This window comes from Corythoichthys intestinalis, chromosome 6 (assembly GCF_030265065.1).
Source record: "Corythoichthys intestinalis isolate RoL2023-P3 chromosome 6, ASM3026506v1, whole genome shotgun sequence".
In the NCBI taxonomy this organism is placed as follows: Eukaryota; Metazoa; Chordata; class Actinopteri; order Syngnathiformes; family Syngnathidae; genus Corythoichthys; species Corythoichthys intestinalis.
In genome coordinates, this window is record NC_080400.1 from 57,894,087 (window position 1) to 57,919,722 (window position 25,636).

General features: G+C 44.1%; 1 protein-coding gene and 1 long non-coding RNA gene across 2 annotated transcripts in view; one reads left to right on the forward strand and one right to left on the reverse strand.

The window, feature by feature from the left end:
- Positions 1 to 5,073, reverse strand: part of LOC130917124 (uncharacterized) — a 103,469-nt gene extending 98,396 nt beyond the window's left edge. Inside the window, exons 1-2 of the mRNA XM_057838211.1 lie at positions 4,849 to 5,073; positions 2,196 to 2,261 (exon numbers count right to left, since the gene is read on the reverse strand). Of these exons, the coding sequence (XP_057694194.1) occupies positions 2,196 to 2,261; positions 4,849 to 5,073 (291 nt within the window). The remainder of the gene's footprint in view (positions 1 to 2,195; positions 2,262 to 4,848) is intronic.
- A 14,794-nt stretch (positions 5,074 to 19,867) lies between these two features.
- Positions 19,868 to 24,458, forward strand: LOC130918104 (uncharacterized). The gene is made up of 4 exons (XR_009063561.1): positions 19,868 to 19,951; positions 20,035 to 20,147; positions 24,122 to 24,293; positions 24,363 to 24,458. It is a non-coding gene; the product is annotated as an uncharacterized LOC130918104 (long non-coding RNA).
- Positions 24,459 to 25,636: the final 1,178 nt, after the last annotated feature.

Below are 25,636 nucleotides of genomic sequence, written 5' to 3' on the forward strand. Positions count from 1 at the left end.
ACAGCACTACTGAAGCTACCGGGTGAGGAGCTGCCACATTCACTCTGTAGAAGCGGGCAAACGTACAAGACGATGCCCACGTTGCTGCGGAACAGATGTCATTCAGAGGAACACCTCTCAGTGCCGCCCAGGAAGTTGCCATCTTCCTTGTGGAATGGCACGTGACTTTAGGAGGCTGAAGACCTTTGGATTCATAGGACTGAAGAATAGCTTCGACAACCCAATGTGACAAGCGTTGCTTCGAGACTGTGCAGCCTTTATTTTTGTCACCAAAACATACAAAAAGAGCATCTGTTTACGAGTGCTTGCAGTCACGCTAATATAGTGCTTCAGCATACGAACAGGACATAGCAAACTTTGCAAATGTACGTCAGGTTCACTCACATCGTTAAACACAGCCAGGGTAACTGGCTGGTTAATGTGAAAGGCTGAAAGTCTCTTCGGTAGAAAACTCGGATTGGGCCATAATGTAACCCCAGAACAGTTAGGATTCCACCTTAAACAGTTCGGAGAAATCGATAAAGCATGTAATTCACTCACTCGCTTCGCTGAAGTAATTGCGAGGAGGAACGCAGTTTTCATTGTGACCCACTTAAGGTCAGCCCCATTCAAAGGCTCAAAAGGGGTTGAACACAAACCCTCCAGGACTAATGGAAGGTCCCACGTGGGGACGCGTGGTAATCTTGGAGGCTGTCGACGAAGGGCACCCTTCAAAAACCGACACACCAGGGAATGAGAGCCCACTGATCGGCCATCCACCAAAACATGGTGGATGGATATCACAGCCACGTACGCTTTTAAGGTTGATACAGATAGTCCCTTATCAAGAAGTTCTTGTAAATAGCTGAGTAATATTGGCACAGAGCAGCGCACAGGATCCACATCATGATCCTTACACCATTTATTGAACAGTCTCCACCTGTTACTGTAAAGCGCCCTCGTGGACGTCGCACAAGCATCAAGTACAGTTTGTACAACTGCCTCTGTACAGGACTCTAACAGAGAGTCCGGCCCTTCAGAGGCCACAGGTACAGGTGAAGACGCTCCGGGTGGGGGTGCCAGATGCTCCCCTCCAACTGGGACAACAGGTCCATTCTCTGGGGCAGAGGCCAAGGATCTCCATTGAGATGTTTGAGAATCAACGGAAACCACATTTTTCCTGGCCAGAACGGAGCGACCAACAACACCCTGTGATTGCTCTGGCTGATACTGTGCAGAGTCACCATTAAGAGAGGAAGAGGCGGAAACGCACACAGGAGACAGTCTGGCCATGAGTGTGCTAGGGCATCCTGACCTAGTGGACTGTTCGGTTCCGCAAGGGAAAACCACAGTTGACAATGAGTGGTTGCTTCTGAAGCGAAGAGGTCCACCTCTGCAACACCGAACCTCCCCCATATCTCCTGAACCACAGCAGGGTTCAACCTCCACTCCCCAGGCGGTGGTTTCTGCCTGGAGAGTAAGTCTGCTGCACAGTTCCGCACCCCCGGAAGATGGACTGCCCTGAGACTCAGAAGGTGTGGAAAAGCCCACAGGAGAAGCTTTTGAGCTTCCACCAGTGAGAGAGGAGATCTGGTCCCCCCTTGGTGGTTTATATGGTAGACAGTGGACGTATTGTCCGACCGAACCAGAACATGCTTTCCACTCAGCGCAGGGAGAAAATGCTTGAGACCGAGTCGAACAGCACGAAGCTCCAATACATTTATGTGACAAAGTCTCTCCAGTGGGGACCAAACACCCCTGATCGTCCTGTGGTTCCACGCTGCACCCCAGCCTGAAAGTGACGCATCCGTTACAACCACTTCTCGGCGCGAGGGAAGAGAACCTAACGTGACCCCTTTGCATATGAACTGCCTGTCCATCCAGGGCCTTAGAAGTCGATGACAACGCCCTGAGAGAGTCACAATTCTGCGTTGATGTCGGGTGGGATCCAATCCCAAACCGTTCATCCAAATCTGTAACGGGCGCAAAAATAAAAGCCCCAATGGCACCACAACTGATAGTGCAGTCAGTTTCCCCAACAACTGGAGGACGGTCCCGTATGACAGACTCGCACTGTGTCTGACACGCGTGACCGTTCGGAGAACGTCGTCCACCCTTTGTGGCGACGGAGAGGCGGTCATAGTTAAGGAGCTTAAGCTCATGCCGATGAAAATCACATGTTGGCTGGGAATCAAATGACTTTTCGAAAGGTTTACCTTGAGACCTAGTTGCTTCACATGGTCCAACAGCAGCGTGGTGTGGCTGAGAGCTTGTTCCCGAGTCTGTGAACACACAAGCCAATCGTCCAAGTAAGGAAGAATTCTGAGGCTGCGGCTCTGCAGGGGGGCCAGCGCCGCAGCCATGCATCTTGTAAATGTCCGGGGAGCAAGAGAGAGGCCGAATGGCAGCACTCTGTATTGGTATGCTTTTCCTTCGAAGGCAAAGCGAAGGAAAGGCCTGTGGTGTGGTACCACTGGAATGTGAAAATAGGTGTCCTTTAAACCCACACTTGTAAACCAGTCTCCTTGAGTGATTGATTGTAGAACGTCCGTCGTGCAAAGCATGTGAAATTTTAGACGCTTGAGGTAACAATTTAGTGATCTCAGGTCGAGGATAGGGCGAAATCCGCCGTCCTTCTTCTGAACACGAAAATAAATTGAATAAAACCCTTTCAACAGGTTTGAACAGGGAACCAACTCTATAGCTTCCTTCTGTAAGAGTTCTACGATCTCTTTTCTGAGGGCCATACGTTTCCCTGGATCTGACACAACTGTTGTCTTCACCCCATTGAACTTTGGGGGACGACGCTTGAACTGAATAGTGTAACCTCTGAACAGAGTTGAAATGACCCATGGGTCTGGAACAAGGGCGACCCAGCGTCTGAGATGGTGTTTGGTAAAACGGCTGAGGCCCTGGCAATGGTAGTCAAACTCTACCGTTCCTGCCCCTACTAGTGGTAGAGGGCTTTGAGGGGCGAGTGTGTTGAAGTCTGTGAAATCGGTCGGCTCTTGGAGGTCTTCCTGTCGGCTCCCAAAAAACAGGCCGTAGAGAGGAATGTCCATCCGCAGAAACTGGACGTGCAGTTCTCGGCGCAGGTGGAGCCCTGGTTGCAGAGTGATAGGTAGGAGCACGTCTGTGGGGGGCCTGGAAGCTCGTTGCAGGTCAACAAACTGTTGCCGGGACCTGTTGGCTTCCACAGCTCTCTCAAGGGTTTGTTGGGCTGCTGGGCCAAACACTTGACCCGGAACAACAGGTAGAGTGCGAAGTGCACCCCTACACGACTCAGTCAGAGGAGACTGTGCCAACCATACTTGGCGTCTGGTCACTGTAAGTGTCGACATGAGTCTGCCAAGTTCTCTGGACATATATGCGAACGTCTGGAGGGAAGCATCGCTCAGGTTCTGTAAACTTTCATTGACACCTGCAACCCTCAATGACTGTGAAAGGGCCAGGGCAAGGTGGGAAAATGTATTACCCAAGCGGCCAATCCGAGCCGCAACATCATAGGCCTTGGTAAGGAGATCATCAGTCACCCGGCACGGCGCGGGCAGCATCTGCTGGGTCCACTATCAGGCTCGCGACAGTGCTGTCCACCGACGGCATCTTGTTTAACCCATATTGAGCCGCATCATGCATAGAGCTGAGTGCCCTACAGTCTTGGGACAAGTGGGTGGACGACTTAGGATCTGTCCAGCAAAGCTGAAGCTCTTTGATATAGGGTTGCGATGCTGGCACACAGAATTGTGGTTTTTGAGCGGTCTTAAAGAAGGCACTAGAAACCGAATTCTCAGCTGGTAGTGTCTCAATACCCAGTTGTGAAAGGGCTAATTGGACAGTTTGCTTTATGAAAGACAAACCAGGACTAGATTCTGGGGGTAGGGACTCGGAAGTGTCAGAGTCCGCTACCGAGGGGCATGGAGAAGGCCCGATGTCAAGGTCTCCACCATAGGTAATATCTCCGGTCCTAAACAGAGAGTCACTTGCTGCTATGGACACAACGTCCTCTTCCAGGTGGCCAACTACACTGCAGTGCTCCTGCTCAGGCACGCTATCAATGACACCTGTGTTTGCACACATATCCCCCCCCGGCTGTAAATTCAGGAGTAATGATTTAATCTGAGCGAACTCAGAGGCCAAAGTGTCAACCTTAGCAGATAGCATGTGGTCGGTATCACAAGCCTTCTTTGATGAGGTGGCCTCAACATGCTGCTTCTTATGGCGCTTGGTCGTCTTTTTTGGGCTCGACGCCAACGCGCCGTGAGAAATTTCATTTTCCACCACAGCCAGTCTAGCGGACCTTTCTGACAACGGGATGCAGACACAATTAGGACACGCTTCCTGGGTGAGCGCCTTTCTTAAATGCCCAACACCTAAACACGACGGGCATAAAGTGTGTCCGTCTTCTGGGTTCAGGTGGGCTAAACAGCGAGCACACGCGTTCACGAGCGGTCCCGACATGCCTACACACAGTGCGAGCCCTACTCACGAACTCCGGCGCGAGTCAGCAAAGTACGAGGCTCCCCGAGCGAATAACACTCGAGGACCAGTCCACAGTAATGAGGCTCGAAGCAAACAAGCCACTCGGTTACAGCTGGAGGAGGCGCGGAGCGAAAATACACTCACACACTCCCGTTGTATAAATGCAAAGAGCGAGTAAACACTCACGGCACAACAAACAAAAATGGCGCGGAGCGGGAAACACTCACAGCCTAATCAATAACCCGGTTCGGAAGAAACCGCCGCGGCGACACATTAGCCAGTGCGGGCCCGCAGAATTGGTGGAAATAGCCGCGGTGCTACATTAGCGTATCAGAGCGAAATATACTCACAACAATACAATCAATAGTGTCCGGAGCGGAAAACACTCACAGAAAATATGCAACTGAAGATAATCCAGAACGTGAAGAAAGTCCAGCCGCAGCTCGCAGCCTCTGGAGGACGTAATCCACGTAGCTCCAACCAAGCCGGTTTCGAGGCTTCCGGCGAGCGCGGTACAAACACGGTAATACGACCTTCGCCGATGCGAGAATGTAGAAAAGGAACTAGTGCTGGGTGAGCGGGGCTCTTATCGACCTCTGACGTCACCCAGGTCATGTCCAATGGCGTGACTTTGTTGGTATTTTATTCTCGACCTTTGTGCTGCGCACATGTAGATATCCAGGTGCTAAGCACCGCCCTCTGGCGGTCAGAAGGAATGAAATAGAACTGCTTTTTCAGTCTTGTCTGTGTTTTCCGCCATATATATAATGTTTGCGTTTAAAAAAATATATATCTTACATTTCAATGTGCATCATGGAAGAGTCATTTTTACTTATTTTTCTTACAGTATGTTATACTAAAATGATATCTTTATTATTATTATTATTATTATTTTTAAAGTCAATGTTTATATTATCTTCCATTTTAATGTAGAGTTGTTAAAATTGAGGGTTTGCCTTTAGATGTCAGGAAATAGGGGGCCGGGGGGGGGGGGTTAGGAGATGGAGGTTGGGGTAGCTGTGTGGTGTTTTACTTAACTGTTACTTTGCACATCCTTGAATAAATACAATTTTAAATGAAAATCCGTTTCTTGTGTGTGTTTTGTTCCAGTAAGTATTTTTCTGTGTTTTATCGAGTATAAATATAACAGTGCCAAAAGCAGCTTTTTTCCTTTGCATTTCAGTGGTTTTAGAAGGTTTGACATCTAAAATAAATAAATAAGTAAATAAATACATTCCCTCAAAAGTGTGATGCTTCTCTCATAAATATAGGAACGATATTGTGTTGGTTAAATACACAAAACAATGGCATTTCCATTCCATACCTTGCTGTGATTCTATCATCAGCCATGTCCCCGCCCTCTATACCGCAGGGCAACATTTATTGTTAAATTTTAAGCATAAAGGTTTTAAACAGAGCCTATTTAGTTGTCAGTTTCAAAAGTACAAATATGCTCCATTGTCATTCTCAAAAAACAAAAACGTGTTATTCAGGCATGAAAATCTCTCACCTTTCGGCGAAATTCGCCGTTTTGAAGTAAAAAAGGATGACCTACGTGAATCGTGTAGATCCGGGGAGAAAAATTTTTAAGGGGTGGGGGGGGTCGTTTGTAGGCATGTGCCAGTTACCTTCACGGATTACCATGCTATGAAAACGTCGCGGTTACAAAACCACTAAAATTTTCCGTCATACAGTAGTACGTATTCGTTATTTTTCATGTGTCGAAAATGCAGCCAGAATTAGCTTGGCGCGGCAGCGCTTACCCCTTCCCCTGTTTGATGCTGCGTGTGTCAGTGACGCTATTCCAGCAAACCCAAAAACAAGCACTCCAAACGCAAGGCGTAAATTCTTCAATTTATTGATCTCTCAAATCGTGGTAACTGAAATATACCAAATGAATACATTTAAAACGTTGTACACTCGTATTTTTCCACATGTGAGTAGCTTCAACAGTTTAGCTTCATGAAAAAGTTCGTCAAAAACAAAACACATTTTCCTTTCAAATTCAATACACAAAGTTACTAAAAACTTACAAAGACGAATGATAGGCAAGGCTTAGCTAGGACAGCAACTTCATTGAGGTTAATCACAGCCGCTGAGAGAGAAACAAGTTTGTATGCGGGGAGGGGAAAAAAAAAAAAAAAAGAGCGTCAAAGATCGCTAATTGCGACAGATGATCTTGTACTAAGCACAAATTCACATTCGCTCGAGGAGGTAAAGTATCACTCCCAATTGTTTTTAGATGAATGCATTTGCCAGCATATTGAATTTAGTGAGTGATGGTTTTCGTTTTCATATTTTGTGGTATGACAAAGTTACTGCCGTTCGTAGCAGCTTGCATTGAACACTGCCGGAGCGTCCGGTGAAAAATAGCTCCCGTTAAGGTAGCGTCAAGCTTGTGTATTTAACGGTAATATAAAAGCAGTGTTGTCAATAACGCGGTATCGTAATGCGTAACTAATTTGATTACTTTCTTTCAGTAAAGAACAATCTAACGCGTTCATTTTTCTAAATCAGTAATCTGAGTAAAATTACTTTTCTTGATGCCTGTGCGTTACTATTTTGTTATTGCCCCATAATGTGTGTAGAATGAAGAATACTGTAGTCATGGGAGTGACATCACATGTCACATTTTTTAATCGGGGATGGAACAAAAAGGGTCACGTGTATTACCATGATGCGTGAGCGCTGGGAGTTTGCGGCCAAAACAACATAGCCTTGCTACCTCGCCAGGATGCAATGAAATAGGCAGGAGATATACTACAAACGGCTGCATTTGCACACTGGAAACACAGCCATTACTTCACATTTTTGTCCAGTAAAGATAACAAAAATATCTCCGTGCGCTGCAAACTTTGCGCTGGCTCAAAAAGACTGTCCACCGCTGTAAGCATCCAATTCAAGCACCACTTGGAATTACAGCACAACAGGTAACACGACAGCCAGGACTTTTTGATACTGCTCGTGCTCAATCCTCGGTTCAAGCTCAGTTGTTGTTGAGGGTTTTGAAAGCTTAGGTTTAAAGAAATTCTAAATATCCATCTTGCCTCCTCAGCTGTAGTTTTGGCTAAGCAATGCAAACGGCTGTCTCTAAGGTTCTATAGTCACATGATCTGTTCGAAAAATAATTTGGACCCATTATGAAATACTTTGAAGGATTCCTGTTCATTTTATTCATTTGTGTTGTTTGTTTTATTGCTCTAAAACTTTTATAGACAACATTTTAAGGGCCATATTCAATGGTCTTTATTTTAAAGGGGAAGTTCAGAATGTTTTACATTAGGCTTAATCTTTGAGTTAGCCGGGGTTTAATTAGTCGTTGGAAATGATTTGAACAAATTCTGTGCAGTTTGACAGTTATTTGTTAGTTTCAGGGCTCCGGAGTGGCTAAGCTAGCGCGAGTCAATGGTGGTTGAAATCAACTCCTTCAACTAATTAAACCCCCGTTAACTCGAATATTAAGCCTTATGTGAAAAATTAAAATGGTCAAATTCGCCACATGTAGGACGTTTTGCCGACGGCGGACATTTTGGCAGAACGCCGGAACATATTTCCTCCACAACTTTCTCACCTTTTTAACCCCTGACCCATTTTCATGCCTGGTTATTTAAGAATCTATGCTCCTAATTTCATTGATCACACGACCTATAAAAGGGCCTTGTAACCTATGGCGTTCACTCAGCGCATCTTGTATGGTGAGTGGTCACAACTGCAATGCCCGAACTCTTATTTTGCGAACTACGGTAAAAATAGTGTGTATATTTGTGCAATGCGTACCACTAGTCTTGTCAATTGTGTTAACCAGGGTAGAAATGTTTGGTGTATGCGTGGTGCTGGCATCACTAAAAGTTCCAAGTAATTCTTCCTTTAGCTGTTGTTTAGGACGCCTGTATGGCGCGCAGGTGGGATTCATTTAGCTAATTCTGTGACGTTTTAAAGTTGGTTGGTTGCATCAGATTATACACGCAAATGCTAATATTTTTCTTTTTAACCTTCTATCGTTTTGTTTTAAATATGTAGGCTTAAGCATGACTTTTTAATTTGAAGTCAACGCAGCATGCGGTTTGAAATGAATTGGGCTCCGTCTCTCAATATGCATTATTATCAAATGCCCATGTATGTTGGTGTAATGTTAAACATTTTTTTTCTGAAGACTTATTAATAAGTGCTTCATTCATGCCCGCTCTACATGTTCATTTAAATCTCTCAACCTTGTCACTTTTTAATCCCCAAATTTTAATGTTAGGAATTTGAATTTGTTTGACCACGCTGTGGAAGTGATGGGGAAAAACGATGTTGTGCATGCACAGCTTCAATTCTTTTTTTTTTTTTTTTTTTTTTTTTTTGTAACAAAACATTTTAGATCTTTCAAGGTGAATTGTCAAAAATCGCCACTGTATACAAAACTCGTCATAATCTTGCTATAATCTTTATTCCCACCAAAAACGTCAATGCAAAACAATGAAATTCTTTTTAAACCTTCATTTTATTTTGGTCATATCAGTGTTTAAACTTGAATGCAACATTAAATTAAACAGAAATTTAAACGGGGGTGAGTAGAGTAGCCCAAAATTTTACTCAAGTAGCTACAAAAATTATATACTCGTATACAAGTACAAAATACTCGTTAAATACTAAAGCAATGATCAACATTGTAAGTGCTTACAATGCCCCCCCCCCTCCTCGGCACAACTTGATCTATAATATGAACTGTTATTATTTTGTGCACCAGACGTAGTGATTTGTTTGAATACTCTACATGTTAAACATTTATAAAAATATGCAAAACATGCTCAGTCAGGCTACTTGTCTGAAAGTAGCCTGACTGAGCCTTTCGCACAACCCCCCTTTTAGACACTGTTATTTCTTACTTGACACTAAACTGCTAAACTTCTAAGAATATTTTAATTCTAATTCATTCATATTTGTTTGAATACCCTCTACATGTTAAAAAACATTTTTAAAAAGATCAATTAACAATTTGCTGTGAATATACATTGATATACATATTTAGAAATAATACAACTAAGCACACCAAGCAACAGTGGTGAAACGAAGAGCACGACACATGAAATTGCTGGAAAAAAGTGTGCAAGATTAGTAAATACCACTCTTAGTTCAGAAACAATAATTCAGGTTTCATACAATGGTGTAAATATTACATTGAATTTGAAACCAAATTAAATTAAACTGAACTAGTGCTCCACATCGATGTGCATGTGTTGTGGACCCTTCCGTTAGTTACAAGTGTGTTTTGTTTGCTTTGCTTTAATTAAATGAAACTAGCTTGATACATCCAAATACTTGTCATCAGCTGTTAGAATATTATCTACTCTCAATGTGTTTTCTTCAGTCAGAAAAGTAATAAAGATTAATCACGATAAAAAGTGCACTAATTAGGGGTGTAGTAAAAAATCGACACCACTAATTGTAATGTTAGTTCATTGTTCATTGTTTCTTCATTTGTAATGTTTTTTTGTTTTTCAGTTTTGCTAAACGCACAAGTGCACTTTTTATCGTCACTTTTGGTTACGTAACAACTGGCCGAATGGACTTATGATGTATGTGAGTGTAAAGAGGTGTCCCAATTCGTAGGGCTGACGTTTCAAGCCCTACCCCTTATTGCTTCGTTTGAAGGGCCAAGGGGTGGGGGAAGAAAAATGGGACACCCTTGGGGATGATCCCAGGTTGTCCCAAAATGGGACACCCGTGGTACTTCTAGTGTGAAACCTGTTACTGTCCGACCGAATTATTTTTAAACAAGAATAAAGTGGTAGGAAAATGCTTGGATTTATTAAATGCTTCATAGCATGTCTACTCAAATACTCTCAAGCTGCTCACTTACGCTTGCACAAACTTTTTCTATGATTGAATTTTGTAATTGAAGTAACTTTTCTTTTGAAAATATTCTTTTGTTTAAAGCAACTTCGTTTTCGATTGAATAAATTTTTTTTTTTTTTTTTAAATCACAAATGTCCTAGCCAAAATGTGGCCCAAACGCAGAACATTACTTCAATCAAAAAAATAAATATTTGTTTTCAAATGCTTTTTATGTCAATTTTTGCATTCAAACATTTTTTGTGTTCGAAGTGACTTTTTTTGATTGAAAATATACATTTTGATTGAAGCGACTTTTTTTTTTTTTTTTAATTGAATAAAGACACAAATCTACCTCCATAGTTATTGAGGGAGAAAGAAATTAAGAAAGCTTTAAAAATAAAACTCACCGGAGAGTCAAATTTTTTAAATTTAAGATTTATAGTTCATTATGTAGACATGCATCATAAGGAAAGGAGGTTAAGTGATTTGAGGGGGGGAGTTGGAGAACAGCTGGGTGAATAGCACAATTGGTAGGAATAAGTTTGTAGGATAGTCGGGTTTAAAAAATACAACAATTATTTTTCTATAAGATTTTATGCAATTATTGATGATTATGTTCTAGATTAGTCAATTATGGATAATAATGAAATAATAGTTTTGAAAAAACTGTGCTGATGGTGGCTCAGTTGCCATCTGATGTGATTTGTTGAAGTTTTGATGTAGAGGTTGAAGGACGAAAAGATGCAAAGTCAGTCACAGCCAGAAAGAAATGATGACAGTGTTGATTTCTATTCACAAATCCAACCCCCACCCCACCCACCCCCAATTAAAGTGTGTCACAGTCACAGCCAAATATACTGTAAAACTGCATGGTTAAACTGGAAGTTATGTTGTTGTCAGGTGTATTAAATGCTTGTTCATGTGCCCCTTTTGAACCATGAGCACCTGCTATTCCACCCGTCTCTCGGTCTCTGCACGGCCCTGCTTGTAACCTATGCAAAATAAATCCGTATCGACGGATATAACTTTTACGTGCACTGGTTCAGGTGATAACACTGTTCGCTTGAAACCTTTTAATAAAAAAAAAAAAAAAAATTGAAATCTTCCAGATTAAATGTCTGTTTTTTTATTAGCAAACATAATGAAAATTCACTTATTGGTAGGGTCAATTCTATCGTTACAACATGTGGGAAGACGATCTAAATTCCCTATATAGCTGAAGTCATTATATAATGCAAATAAGGTTGCTTAAAAGTTGGTGGGGACAATTTGAGCATCCTGAAAAGTTGGTAGTGTTATGTCCCTATATGCAAACCTACGTCCTTGGTTCGTTCCAAACGTAACGGGTTTCTTGGCTTTAGCAAGACAATTCGCCACGAAGGAGGAGCAGGAGTTGTTAAAAAATAAAAAATAAATACATTAATGAAAATATAAAAGTAGTTTGTCATTGAAAATGCCAAACAGAAAAACAATGCAAATTTTGTCATGGACATTTCCTTTTCATTAAACTCAAACGACAAAAAAAAAAAAAGCCATTTAAAAAAAAATTGGGTTGGGGATCCCTGCTGAGCCTATTACACGACCTTGACATGCCAAAAAGATGACACCAAAATTATCAAATTTAGACCAGAACACTGACTTGACCAAAGACCATGAGTGTCCTCTAGTGGAGAAAAAAAACATTGTTCCCTCCTGAATGGCATAATGGAGTCATGTGCTTACTGTTGCGCATCTTTGGGAAAGAATGATAAAGTCGAAATGTAGAATGAATTGGGGAAAGTGTAAAGACTAGTGTTGCGGAGTAAGAATAGTTTCTTCAAAAATGTGCTCATGTAAAAAGTGTTGTGTGGTAAAACTAAGTAAATTTCTGTCAAGTAAATGCAACTCGTTACTACCACCTCTGAATTTAAATCTTTGTAAAGTTTTGCCAACCGTGAAAAACTTCTCTCATTGAATGTGTGCAGTTAGTTCCATCTCGTGGACTGTTAGACGCTGATTTAACTTTGCACAATTTTCCAGTGTTGACATCGGACAACTACAGCAACATCCCGTACTGTAAGACTTGTTCCGTTACACGTAACAACTTGTGCAGTTTATCAAATTAATCATATATTTGCAGTAGTGACTTTAAATTCTTTTGTATTAAAGGAAAAGTCCTTCGTTGCAGTCAAAATGATGTGCCCAATGATAATCAAATGGGTAATGTATAAACCTTTCTCAATTGACTCAAACTGTGACATGATACACCAATCCAATATTGGTATTTCTCTTCAGTTGGGTATCACGCTTGGGCTCCTGCATGCTGGTAAGATTCTTTTCAAGAAAAACAACTTGCACATCAATGCTTGTTTTCTTTTCAGCTGGCATATCTTTTTTTAAACCTGAAAATTAAGTTAAGTGTGTGTTAGGGCAAGGCAGGCAAAGTTGACTTGGACCAAAGTGCGAGCCGGAAACAGATGAAGCGTGAAGTGGTATTTATTGTACAAGGACAAAGTGTTGAGCGTCTGGTGGGTTGAATGATCAATGGCTGTGGTTCAGGCTGTGGCTGTGGTTCAGGCTGTGGCTGCAAGGGCTTGATGGGTGGTTGTCCTGATGGCAAAGAACAAGTTTTAGTCAAGAGATCTATGAACAACTGTCAAACACTACAGGCGTAGTTGGCCAATGTACCACTGGTGATTGGCAGAATCATCTGGCACCTGCACGCTGCCCGGGCCGCTCCTTAAAAGCAGTGTTGATTGCGATGAGCTGCAGGTGCACTCCCAGGTCTGCCACACCCAGCCTGCCAAGGTTGAACTCATGCCACATACAACAGAAAGTGTAACAATAAAAGCCAGTAGAGGGGAGTGTGGGCTAGGACCACCACAGTACCCCCCTCTCAACGGACGCCACTGGGCGTCCTGCCCGGCTTCCCAGGGTTGGCAGCATAAAAGTCCCGCAAGAGGGACGGGTCCAAAATAAGACTCCGGGAGATCCACGACCTCTCCTCCGGACCATAGCCCACCCAGTCCACCAGAAACTGGAAACCGCGGCCGTGAGGCCGGACATCAAGAATCTTTGAGACTGCAAATGCGGGGTGGCCATCTATGAGAAGGGGAGGGGGAGGATCAACCGCCGGAGGGCATAGGTCACTGGAGGAAACAGGCTTGAGAAGGGAAACATGAAAAGTGGGGTGGACATTCATGGATGCCGGGAGGTCCAATCGAACGGCAGATGGGTTGACGATCTTGGTTATTTTGTAAGGCCCCACGAAGCGGGGGGCAAGTTTGCGTGACTCTACCTGAAGGGGGAGGTCCCGGGCGGACAACCAGACCTCCTGTCCCACCTTGTATTCAGGGGCTGGTGAACGATGAAGATCGGCCAGTCTCCTGTTTTTCTTGGCGGTACGAGCGAGGGCAGCCCTTACGGTCTTCCAGATTTCCTTTACCCTGCTGACGTGGTCCTTCACAGCAGGAACGGCTATTTCCCTTTCCTGCTCTGGGAACAACGGAGGTTCAAATCCATTACAAGCCATGAAAGGGGACATACCTGTGGCAGAGCAGATGAGCAAATTATGGGCGTACTCAACCCATGGAAGGAAAGCCCTCCAGGAGACTGGATGGTGGGCGGTAACACAACGTAGAGCAGCTTCTAGGTCCTGGTTGGCCCTTTCCGTCTGGCCGTTAGTCTGGGGATGGTATCCAGAAGAGAGACTGGCTGTCGCCCCCACCACCTTACAGAACTCTTTCCACACCACCGAGGAGAACTGGGGCCCACGGTCCGAAACAATGTCTATAGGGAGGCCATGAAGTCTGAAAACATTCTTGACCAATAGATTGGCGGTTTCGAGAGCAGAGGGTAGTTTGGGAATGGGAACATAGTGAACAGACTTGGAAAAGCGATCGATAATGGTAAGGATAACTGTATTACCTTCAGAGGGAGGCAGACCAGTTACAAAATCAACTGCGATGTGGGACCATGGCCGACTGGGAACAGGGAGAGGGCATAACAGACCAGCAGGTGGCTGATGGGAGGCCTTCCCTCGAGCACAGATCGCGCAGGCCTTGACAAAGTCACGGGCATCTTTGGCCATGCCAGGCCACCAGAATGATCGGCGGAGGAAACCGAGGGTCCTATGAATACCAGGGTGGCAGGTCAGTTTGGACGAGTGGCTCCATTCCAGGACTTGAGAGCGTGCAACGGATGGGACAAATAGGCGATTCGGGGGGCCGTTTCCCGGGTCTGGATCAGTTTTTTGAGCTTCCCTGACCATTGACGTAATCTCCCATCTGGCCGCACCGACCACGCAGGCCGAGGGAAGAATGGGCCCCGGGTCTTCTTTGTCCAGATCGGGAGAATGTTACCGTGATAGCGCATCAGCTTTGCCATTGCGTGAACCTGGGCGGTATGATAGTGTAAAATTGAAACGGGCAAGAAACAGTGACCAGCGGGCTTGTCGGGGGTTAAGACGCTGCGCGGATCGGATGTAGGAGAGGTTCTTGTGATCTGTCCAAATCAAGAATGGGGTCTTAGCACCTTCCAGCCAGTGACGCCATTCCTGCAGGGCCAAAACAACCGCCAGCAATTCGCGGTTGCCCACATCATAATTTCTCTCGGCAGGGCTCAACCGCCGGGGGAAAAAAAGCACATGGATGCAATTTTTGGGTAGTGGGATCCCGCTGGGACAAAATAGCCCCTACTCCAGTGTCTGATGCATCCACTTCCACCACAAATTGGCGTGAGGTGTCAGGGTGTTTGAGGATAGGGGCAGAGGTGAAGAGGGACTTCAAACGTGCGAATGCCTTACCGGCGGCTTCAGACCAGGCGAAGGGGTGTTTGGTGGAAGTGAGTTGGGTCAGAGGGAGTGCCACCTTGCTGTAGTCCCTAATGAAGCGGCGATAGAAATTGGCAAAGCCCAAGAATTTCTGTAGTTCTTTACGGGTGCTGGGAGTAGGCCAGTCCACGACTGCCTTTATCTTCATCGGGCCTGGTTTGAGTTGGCCCTGGGCGATGATGTAGCCCAAAGAGCTCACTGATGACACATGGAACTCGCACTTAACTGGTTTAACAAAAAGCCGGTTCTCCAAAAGTCGCTGCAGGACCATTCTGACGTGGTGGCGATGCTCCTCTAGGGAACGGGAAAACACAAGTATATCGTCAAGGAATATAAACACAAAGCGATTCAGAACGTCTCTGAACAGGTCGTTCATGAGTCTTTGAAAGACCGCAGGGGCATTTGTCAGACCAAAGGGCATTACTAAATATTCAAAATGACCAAGGGGTGTGTTGAATGCTGTCTTCCACTCGTCCCCCTCCCGGATTCGGACAAGATGATATGCAGTACGGAGATCCAGCTTGGTGAACAACCTGGCGTGACTGAAGGGCTCAAAAGAAGGGTCAATCAGAGGCAAAGGGTACCTATCTTTTATTGTTATCTGGTTGAGGCTGTGATATTCAATACAGGGCCGCAGGCCACCATCCTTCTTGCCCACGAAGAAGAAGCCTGCGCCGACAGGAGAGGAGGAGGGACGGATGATTCCAGAAGCCAAGGAGTCCCTGATGTAGTCCTCCATAGCTGCTCTTTCAGGACCGGATATGTTATAGAGCCTGCTCGCTGGAAGCGGAGCCCCTGGCAGGAGTTCAATTGCACAGTCATAGGGGCGATGGGGAGGCAGACTGTGGGCGAGGTCCTTACTGAACACTGTCGCCAAGTCATGGTATTCGGGGGGCACATTGGTCAGGTCAGGAGGTACTGGCGGACAGGTTGGCTTTCTTACCGGCCCACCAAGTGGGTGCGCCGAGCCAAGACATTCCAAGTGGCAGCGATTGCTCCATCCCACGATCTTTCCCTCCGTCCAGTCGATGTTTGGGTTGTGGTGTTTAAGCCAGGGGAGACCAAGGATGACATACGCTACTGGTGAGGAGATAATAAATAGTTGTATTAGTTCATGATGATTTCCCGAGACCTTGAGCATGAGAGGGATGGTGCGATGGGTTACCGAAAACAGCTTTCTACCGTCCACGGCTTCCACCACCTTAGGGGATCTGAGGGTTTCAAGAGGGATCTTGGCTTCGGCCGCAAAGCCTTCGTCCATGAAACTGTCGTCAGCACCGGAATCAATGAGAACCTGAAGCGCCATAGCGTCTGAAACTTGGGAGATGCTAGCAGGGAGTACGAGACGTGACAGAGAGCGAGGATCCGAGGAAGTTTGGCTCACCAGTGTGCTCTCTTTACCTGGTGAGCCCTGTCTTTTGGCCATACTGGGCAGGAGTTTGCAAAGTGTCCGGTTTGTCCACAGTAAAAGCAAGGGCTTTCTTGGCGGCGCCTGCGACGCTCATCAGGGGATAACTGTGTTCGCCCAAGTTGCATGGGCTCCTCCAATGGAACAGGGGGTGTCAGTGTTGGAGCTGCAATAGGGGATGGGTTGGCTGTATCGGCGGAGGGTGACATGAATGGCGGGAACGGACGTGTTTTGGTTGCTTTCTCCCTCCTACGTTCCCTAAGGCGATTATCGATTTTTATGGCTAGGGTAATTAGGTCTTCCAGGGTGGAAGGTTCATCCCGTGTTGCTAATTCATCTTTGATATCGTCTGCCAAATTGCGTGAAAAAATTGAGACTAAGGCTAGCTCATCCCAGCCACTTTCTGCAGCCAAAATACGAAACGCTATTGAAAAGTCTGCCACTGACTTAGAACCCTGCTGGAGAGAGAAGAGGCGGTTTCTGGCCTCCCTCCCACGAACAGGGTGATCAAATACCCTACGAAGTTCACCGGAAAATGCCTCAAAAGTATTCAACACAGGTGAGTTTCTCTCCCAAAGCGCCGTTGCCCACTGACCAGCCTTTCCCCTTAATAGGTTATTACAAAAAGCAACCCCGGCGGCATCAGAGGTGTAACTAGAAGGTTGCATGTTACACACCAGATTGCAATTTAGCAAAAAACGACTGCAAGAGCCCAACTCCCCGGAATAACATTCAGGTGTCGGAACGAACACGTCCGACCGAGGGGGGGGTGGTGGGCCACCAGCAGGACTACTCACAGATATGGTAGGTCCGGCCCTGGGAGTGGGGGATTGCGAGAGCTGCGACTTGACCTGCTGCAAGTCCATTGAAATTGTTCGGAGCGTTTCTCCAAGGCTGCATAGCATCTGCTCATGCTTACCCAGCATGGCCCCCTGGTGTCCGAGGGCCTCTTGGAAGGAGTCGGCGGTCGCTCGGTCCATTTCCGTTTGGCCAGATGATTGTGTTAGGGCAAGGCAGGCAAAGTTGACTTGGACCAAAGTGCGAGCCGGAAACAGATGAAGCGTGAAGTGGTATTTATTGTACAAGGACAAAGTGTTGAGCGTCTGGTGGGTTGAATGATCAATGGCTGTGGTTCAGGCTGTGGCTGTGGTTCATGCTGTGGCTGCAAGGGCTTGATGGGTGGTTGTCCTGATGGCAAAGAACAAGTTTTAGTCAAGAGATTTATGAACAACTGTCAAACACTACAGGCGTAGTTGGCCGATGTACCACTGGTGATTGGCAGAATCATCTGGCACCTGCACGCTGCCTGGGCCGCTCCTTAAAAGCAGTGTTGATTGCGATGAGCTGCAGGTGCACTCCCAGGTCTGCCACACCCAGCCTGCCAAGGTTGAACTCATGCCACATACAACAGAAAGTGTAACAATAAAAGCCAGTAGAGGGGAGTGTGGGCTAGGACCACCACAGTGTGCTTATTCTAGGAAATCCTGTGCAAGCCAGTAGCGATGGTAAGCACTCATTTTGTATATCCAGCTAATACAGTACAAGGCAGCATATTTAAAAGGTATAACCAAGCCTGTTGCAGTAAGTCCATTTATCGTACAATAATAAAAATGAAGGTAGTAATTTTATCGCCTCGCGTGCGTGCGCGAGTGCGGCAGACGTGCTGTTAAAAGTTCGGATTCCTTGTTACCAACTATGCAAAATGCATCTTTATTCCAGGTCCGGCAAAAAATAGCGCCGGAGCCAATCGTTCCCATTATATCCTATTGTTCAATGTATACCGGCCGCGTCAGTGCTCTGGATTGACTGCGGACCATCTCCGGCGTGCCGGTGTTGTTGACGTGTGGGCCCTCCCATCAGGGGTGGCCTTTCACGCGGAGCGGCTATTTTTCGGCTCAACACCGGATATTTACAACGAAGTCCGCCACAACATTCTTACCGACTTGGCTGCTGCGAACAACCTCGCTTTGACAACGGACAGCTGAATGGACATGATGAACATTGAGTGGCAAATTAAGAGCGCTGTGCTTCAAACTCGTCCTGTTTATGAAAGTCGATTGTCATATGCTGGTGTTGTGCACTAATGAGCAGACGTGACTGGGGCGTTTGCTAACTTTTTTAATGCGTGCACACACTAGATATCATGAAATGGCAAACTAGATGTGCTATGTTCCGTGCCATTCGCTACGTGAGCACAGTGATTATGGGAGACAGTCCATATACTACATCGATGAATTATAAACCGCCATGACTGAATGGAAGTTAAGAAGGTCAAATCAATCCATACCAGTGACTATAGATAATGCTACAAATATTGTTAATTCAGTACGTGACACAGATGGATTCGGACCACAAATAGGATCTTGCTCATGTAGTAAACCTAGCTGCTAAGAGCTGTAGCAATCAACAGTGTGCCCTGCCTCACTTTACAAACAGTAAAGATTGTTCTCAGCACTTCTATACAAAATTTCTTCAGATCAGTAAGAAGTAAGCACATAAATATTATGCACTAAAATGCATTTTTATATGATAGCAATTTAATTTTTGGTCGTTACCAAAAAAATGAAACAAAAAATACAATTGTTTTTTTATTTCGGAGCATTAAATGTATTGAATCGGATCAAAAATCGTGTCCCCTGTATCGAAAATCATACCGAACCTTGACTTAACTGTATCGTTGCATCCCTATGGAACACCATAGCAGAAGCTATGAGGGGAAAAGTTTTAATTTGCCTAAATGCTTAAGTTAATAAGTGCAAATTTTTTTTTTCTTGAAAAACATTTCTTCTGTGCGGTATTAATATTGTCTTTTACTTAAGAGGCATAGTCTGTTGTTTTTAGTTGTGATTTCTTGTTGTGAAAAAGTGTTGTTGTTTTTTTTTTTTTAGGAGTAAATAGTTATCGCGTTTAAATTAGTGTACTTGATCTATTAATACATACTGTATTCTCACTGTTATTGCAAATTGGTTTATAAAAAAAAAAAAAAAGGGGGGGGGGCAAAAATATTGCAATTTATGAGATAAATTATCCCACACTAAGATTTGTTAACGCGACAGGCCTAGGTGTAACGGCTGCCTTGCATGATGTACTGTATTTGTGTTAATATTTGCAATTTTATTTTCACTGCTGTGTGTGGAGGTGTGGCCTAACAAAACATGCAACATGCAGTTAGTATGTTAGGCGACAAGTCTGCTGTTATTAGCCACATAGACTACACAAGTACAAGTGTAAGAAAAATTGCATGCCTGATCAAAACCTGTACGCCCCTTTGTGATTGCCACAGAATGCTGGACTTCATGGTTTGATCGAGACAACCCCTCTGGTACTGGAGACTATGAAACACTTTCAAGTCTGCGCAAACAAAAATCCCTCAAAGATTTGTGGCCATCCTGTTAAAATTGAGGCCAAAACGACATCAGGTGCCAGTATTGGTTCAACGGGAATGTGATTCGTGTGTAAGTACAAGATGAACACTCATGTTGACTTACTTTCACTGGTTTATTTTATTGCTCTGAATGTTTCCGCTGTTTCTCTCCAGATCTAACGCGATCAAAGGATTTATTTGTCAAAATCGTGACCAGCCACAAAATGGTCATTGTGCAGATTATAAAGTTCGTTTCTTGTGCCCTCATGAGTTTTGCAAACCAAAAGGTAATTATGCACTTAATGCGTAACTGCATCTGGCAAATGTTTTTTTTTTCTTTTGGTATAAAGATGACAGTTGTAGTGCTGAGCGATGTAATGATGCATATTGTAAGAAAAAGTACATATATTGGGCATAGGCTGTGTGCAGAAAGTGTTGACATACAGAGGGGCAAAGAAGTATTTAGTCAACCACCAATTGTGCAAGTTCTCCTACTTGAAAATATTAGAGGCCTGTAATTGTCAACATGGGTAAACCTCAACCATGAGACAGAATGTGGAAAGAAAAAAACAGAAAATCACATTGTTTGACTTTTAAAGAATTTATTTGCAAATCATGGTGAAAAATAAGTATTTGGTCAATACCAAAAGTTCATCTCAATACTTTGTTATGTACCCTTTGTTGGCAATAACGGAGGCCAAATGTTTTCTGTAACTCTTCGCTTGGTGTAAAGAAATCAACTGTGGGAGCAATTAGAAAATGGAAGACATACAAGACCACTGATAATCTCCTTCGATCTGGGGCTCCATGCAAGATCTCACCCCGTGGTGTCAAAATAACAAGAACGGTGAACAAAAATCCCAGAACCACACGGGGGGGACCCAGTGAATGACCTACAGAGAGCTGGACCACAGTAACAAAGGCTACTATCAGTAACACAATGCGCCGCCAAGGACTCAAATCATGCACTGGCAGACGTGTTCCCCTGCTGAAGCCAGTACACATCCAGGTCCGTCTGCGGTTCGCTAGAGAGCATTTGGATGATCCAGAAGAGGACTGGGAGAATGTGTTATGGTCAGATGAAACCAAAATAGAACTTTTCTGTAGAAACACAGGTTCTCGTGTTTGGAGGAGAAATAATACTGAATTGCATCCCAAGAACCTCATACCCACTGTGAAGCATGGGGGTGGAAACATCATGCTTTGGGGCTGTTTTTCTGCAAAGGGACCAGGAAGACTGATCTGTATAAAGGAAAGAATGAATGGGGCCATGTATCGAGAGATTTTGAGAAAATCTCCCATCAGCAGGGGCATTGAAGATGAGACGTGGCTGGGTCTTTCAGCATGACAATGATCTCAAACACACAGCCAGGGTAACAAAGGAGTGGCTTTGTAAGAAGCATTTCAAGGTCCTGGAGTGGCCTAGCCAGTCTCCAGATCTCAACCCCTTACAAAATCTGTGGAGGGAGTTGAAAGTCTGTTACCCGACGACAGCCCCAAAACATCACTGCTCTAGAGGAGATCTGCATGGAGGAATGGGCCAAAATACCAGCAACAATGGGTGAAAAGCTTGTGAAGGGTTGCAGAAATCGTTTGGCCGCCGTTATTGCCAACAAAGGGCAGTGTTGGTAAAGTTCATTTTCTACATGAACTAGTTCAAATTGCAGTTCACAAATTTTAAAATGAACTGTTCAGTTCATAGTTCAAAATTTTGAACTAAAGTTCATGGTTCCAAAAAATGAACTTTTGTAGTTCAGTTCTTTTTTTTTCGCCAAAAATTGTTGCAAGCTATTATTGGCAGTGTCCATATAGAACCACAGACAGCAATTCATGTATCCTTTTTAATACTGAAACTGTGTCAGATTCATCTTCATATTCAATTTCAACTCCTTGTCAAACCAGGGTTTACACTAGCAATGAAGAGGCAGCCCTCAGATTACTGGGATTTCCATAGTGCTTTGCTGCTACTCATTCAGTCCACACAATAGCAGCTCTACAGCTTTTATTTACAGTATATTTAAGCATAAGCAAAACCTTGCTGCTATTGTGCTGCCACAATATACTGCAGAACTAGGTTTTTGGGTGGCAGAGGTACTGCTCTGGCCAACCGTTGCCGTCTCTTTCTTAATCGCACATGCTCGCAGTCGCAGATACCTAGCAAGGCTTGTCGCATGCTTTATTTCGATGTGCCGTTTAAGGTTGGCTAAAGACTTACCGATGTACGGACGGTCTTCAATCCAGGTGGACAAAGTTTACAAGTAAACGTTATATTTTTGCCATCCGGGTCGGTACTGACTTTTTCGTAAAACTCTTTTAAATACTGGTACTGTGTAGAAAGTTGCTCTGAGCGGGCCGGGTTTCGAGAGCTGCCAGCTTCTGTGTCCATGCTGCCGTTGTTGTGATGACGTATTTGCTTAAACAATACGGCCGTGACAGCCAGCTTGGGTTGCCAGGTTGGATAATTTTCCGCTATTAAGGTTAATTTTTTTATTGTGTGTTTTTAGCCTATGGCTTTATATGCAGTTTTGTCGGTAAGGCTCTAAATGTGATAAACTCATGAACGAAGTTATGCGCACCGCTCACAACCGCTAGAATGAGCGCGTTCACAGTAACTTCATGAGACAGAAATATGATGCGTTCAATTCACGTTCGCCGAAAATATGAACGTGTTCATGAACGATCTTTCATTGAACGCGTTCATGCACAACACTGACAAAGGGTACATAACAAAGTATTGAGATGAACTTTTGGTATTGACCAAATACGTATTTTCCACCATGATTTGCAAATGAATTCTTCAAAAATCAAACAATGTGATTTTGTTTTTCCACATTCAGTCTCTTGGTTAAGGTTTACCCATGTTGACATTTACAGGCCTCTAATATTTTCAAGTGGGAGAACTTGCACAATTAGTGGTTGACTAAATACTTATTTGTCCCACCGTATGTGACAATATGACCAATAAATTCATATTTTTAAAAATTTTCTTTCATATTGCACGCTATATAAAACGTAAGATTAGTCACCAATTTGTAAGGGTGTACGTCACTATTTGTAAGATTGCCAACGGCCTCTGGTTGACAGGTATGAACACGCCCGTTAAAGTCAATCAGCCAGTGCACACCAGTCACAGTGCGACCGTGTTTTAGACGCGTCCTAGAAGCGGTTCTACGCGTCGCCCTCGAAGAAAACCAGAGTTCATTCTTTGAGATGAGACATGACCCTCCTGCGTCAATACTGTCGGGCAGACCGGAAGTCACTTGTGTAAGAATGCTGCGGATCCGGTCCATTTTCAAAATATGCAATTGTAACCTTTTACTTTCGAGTCCATCAGATCTCTTATGGTTTTGGGTAGATCAGGTCAGTTTACTTTGTTATTGATTTAGTGCGGTCTTCTCTGCTATAATAAAAACCAACACGGCAGGAAAGGTATCAACTCTTTTAATCTTGGCGCGGTGCGCACCAGTACTCGATAAAATTACAAAAGTAGGAACTAATATTCATATAGGAACTAAAATTTATACATCATAAAATGTAGAATATAAATGAATGCATCACATTTGTAAAACATGAATACATAATAAAACGGCTCATATAAATAAAATTGAAATGAGCCAAAACACCTGTAGCTAAAAAGAATAATACATAAATCCTGCTTACATAAAGTCGTGCAGAAATTAAAATATTTAACTTTAGAAAATTAATAAAGCTTTTGAAAATTGTTCATAAGAAAAAAATGATTGATTGAGGCATTTCATTTGTAAAATACATTTGGGATTGCTTTTCTCTTTAGCACAGGATTTTTTTCTTTATTTCAGAAAGCTGACCAATATGCAGGGTCTCAAAGGCAAATGGTTGATGTATTATCTCTAAATACCCGCTACTCTCGCGCGATCTTGCAATCCTTCTGTGAACCGCTCCAGACGCTCTGCTCATAAAATGCGTCCTATGGAAATTGGGAGCGAGCGTCAGTGGTGCGCTGACGCGCTGGTATCGCTGATGCGCCGTAGACGTGCTTGGTGTTACCGGGGTCAGTTCTGAGATCAAGGGTCCAATCCCAGTCTTCCTTTGTGGAATCTGTGTGTTCTTCCCATGCCTGTAATTGGCTGGCATGAAATTTGGGGTGTACCACACATACTGGCAATAGTTGGCCCGGACTGGCTCTAGCACCCTCGTGACGATGAAGATGATATAAAAAAAAAAAGCACATGTCCGACTGCTATAGCCTAATATTTACCACCCTTTGCATTGAAAGCTACAGAATGCTGGACTCCATGGTTTGATCGGGACAACCCCAGTGGCAATGGAGACTATGAAATACTTCCTAGGCTGCGCAAAGAAAACCCATCAGAGATTTGTGACCATCCTATTAAAATTGAGGCCAAAACAACATCTGGTGCCAGTGTTGGTTCAACAGGGAATGTGATTCATGTGTAAGTAAAAGTTGAACACTCATTGACATTCAGTAGTTTTATTTTGTTACTGTGAATGTTTCTCTCCAGATCTGACACGACCACAGGATTTATTTGTCAAAATCGTGACCAGTCCCAAAATGGTCGTTGTGCGGATTATAAAGTTCGTTTCTTCTGTCCCCTTGAATACTGCAAACCAAAAGGTAATCATCCGCTTAATAAATAACTGTATCTGGCAAATGTGATCCCCCCCCCCCCTCCTTTTTTTGGTATGAAGATCATGGTTGTCATGCTGAGCGGTTTAACGATGCATATAGTAAGAAAAAGTACTGCATTTATTGGGCATAGGCTGAATGCAGAAAGTGCTGACTTAAATATGCTGTTCTTTCTATCAATGTTGGTCAAGAACAGCCCCTAGATGTCTTGGTAACAAAAAACGGGTTCAGTGAAGCCCCTAGCTGTTTGTCATGGTGGATAGATAAAACAAACCTAATGGAAATTAATAAAATATATAGCGCGCGAGCACTAGGGGAGTAACAATACATTGATCTTGGTCAATATACAGTATGTCAATTTTGACAAATTGCACACGGCGGCTAATGGGTTGGTAATATCTACCTCAGTTCTGAGATCAAGGGTCCAAGCCCGGTCTTCCTTTGTGGAATCTGCGTGTTCTCCCCATGCTTTCGTGGGCATGTGAATGTGTTAATGTTTGGTTCGCACTGTGCCTGTAATTGGCTGGCATGAAATTCGGGGTGTACCACACATACAGGCAATTAGTTGGCCTGGACAGGCTCCAGCACCCTCGTGACGATGAAGTTGATATAAAAAAAAAAAATTGCACATGTCCAACTGCGAGAGCCTAACATTTACCACCCCTTCATTGAATACTACAGAATGCTGGACTCCATGGTTTGATCGGGACAACCCCAGTGGCAATGGAGACCAGAGGTTGCGCTAGACATTTTCGTTGTCTGTCATTTTGACTGACAGGGTCATAAAAATCCGGTCATAGTCTATTTTTACCCGACACTTAAATTTTTAAAATGATAATGATGACATATTCAATAGTATTTAGTTTTCATTCATTTTTAATTAATATTGTAACGCTTGCTTGGCGGCGAAAAATTAGACACGGAAGTCGTGGTATTTTTCTCCCTTTTTACTCTGCTTACCGCCAACAACTCCGCCCCCAAAGAAAAGGAGGCAACGATATAGACCCTACCCACGTGACGTCACAACTCCGCTCTCCTGACTGGTGCCGCCCACTTGTCCGTCAACACATCGTGTTGACCAGTTACGGCTACGTACATTCCTCCTATTTACGGCGTGTTTTTCTGCTCGTTAACATTAATAATCAAAAT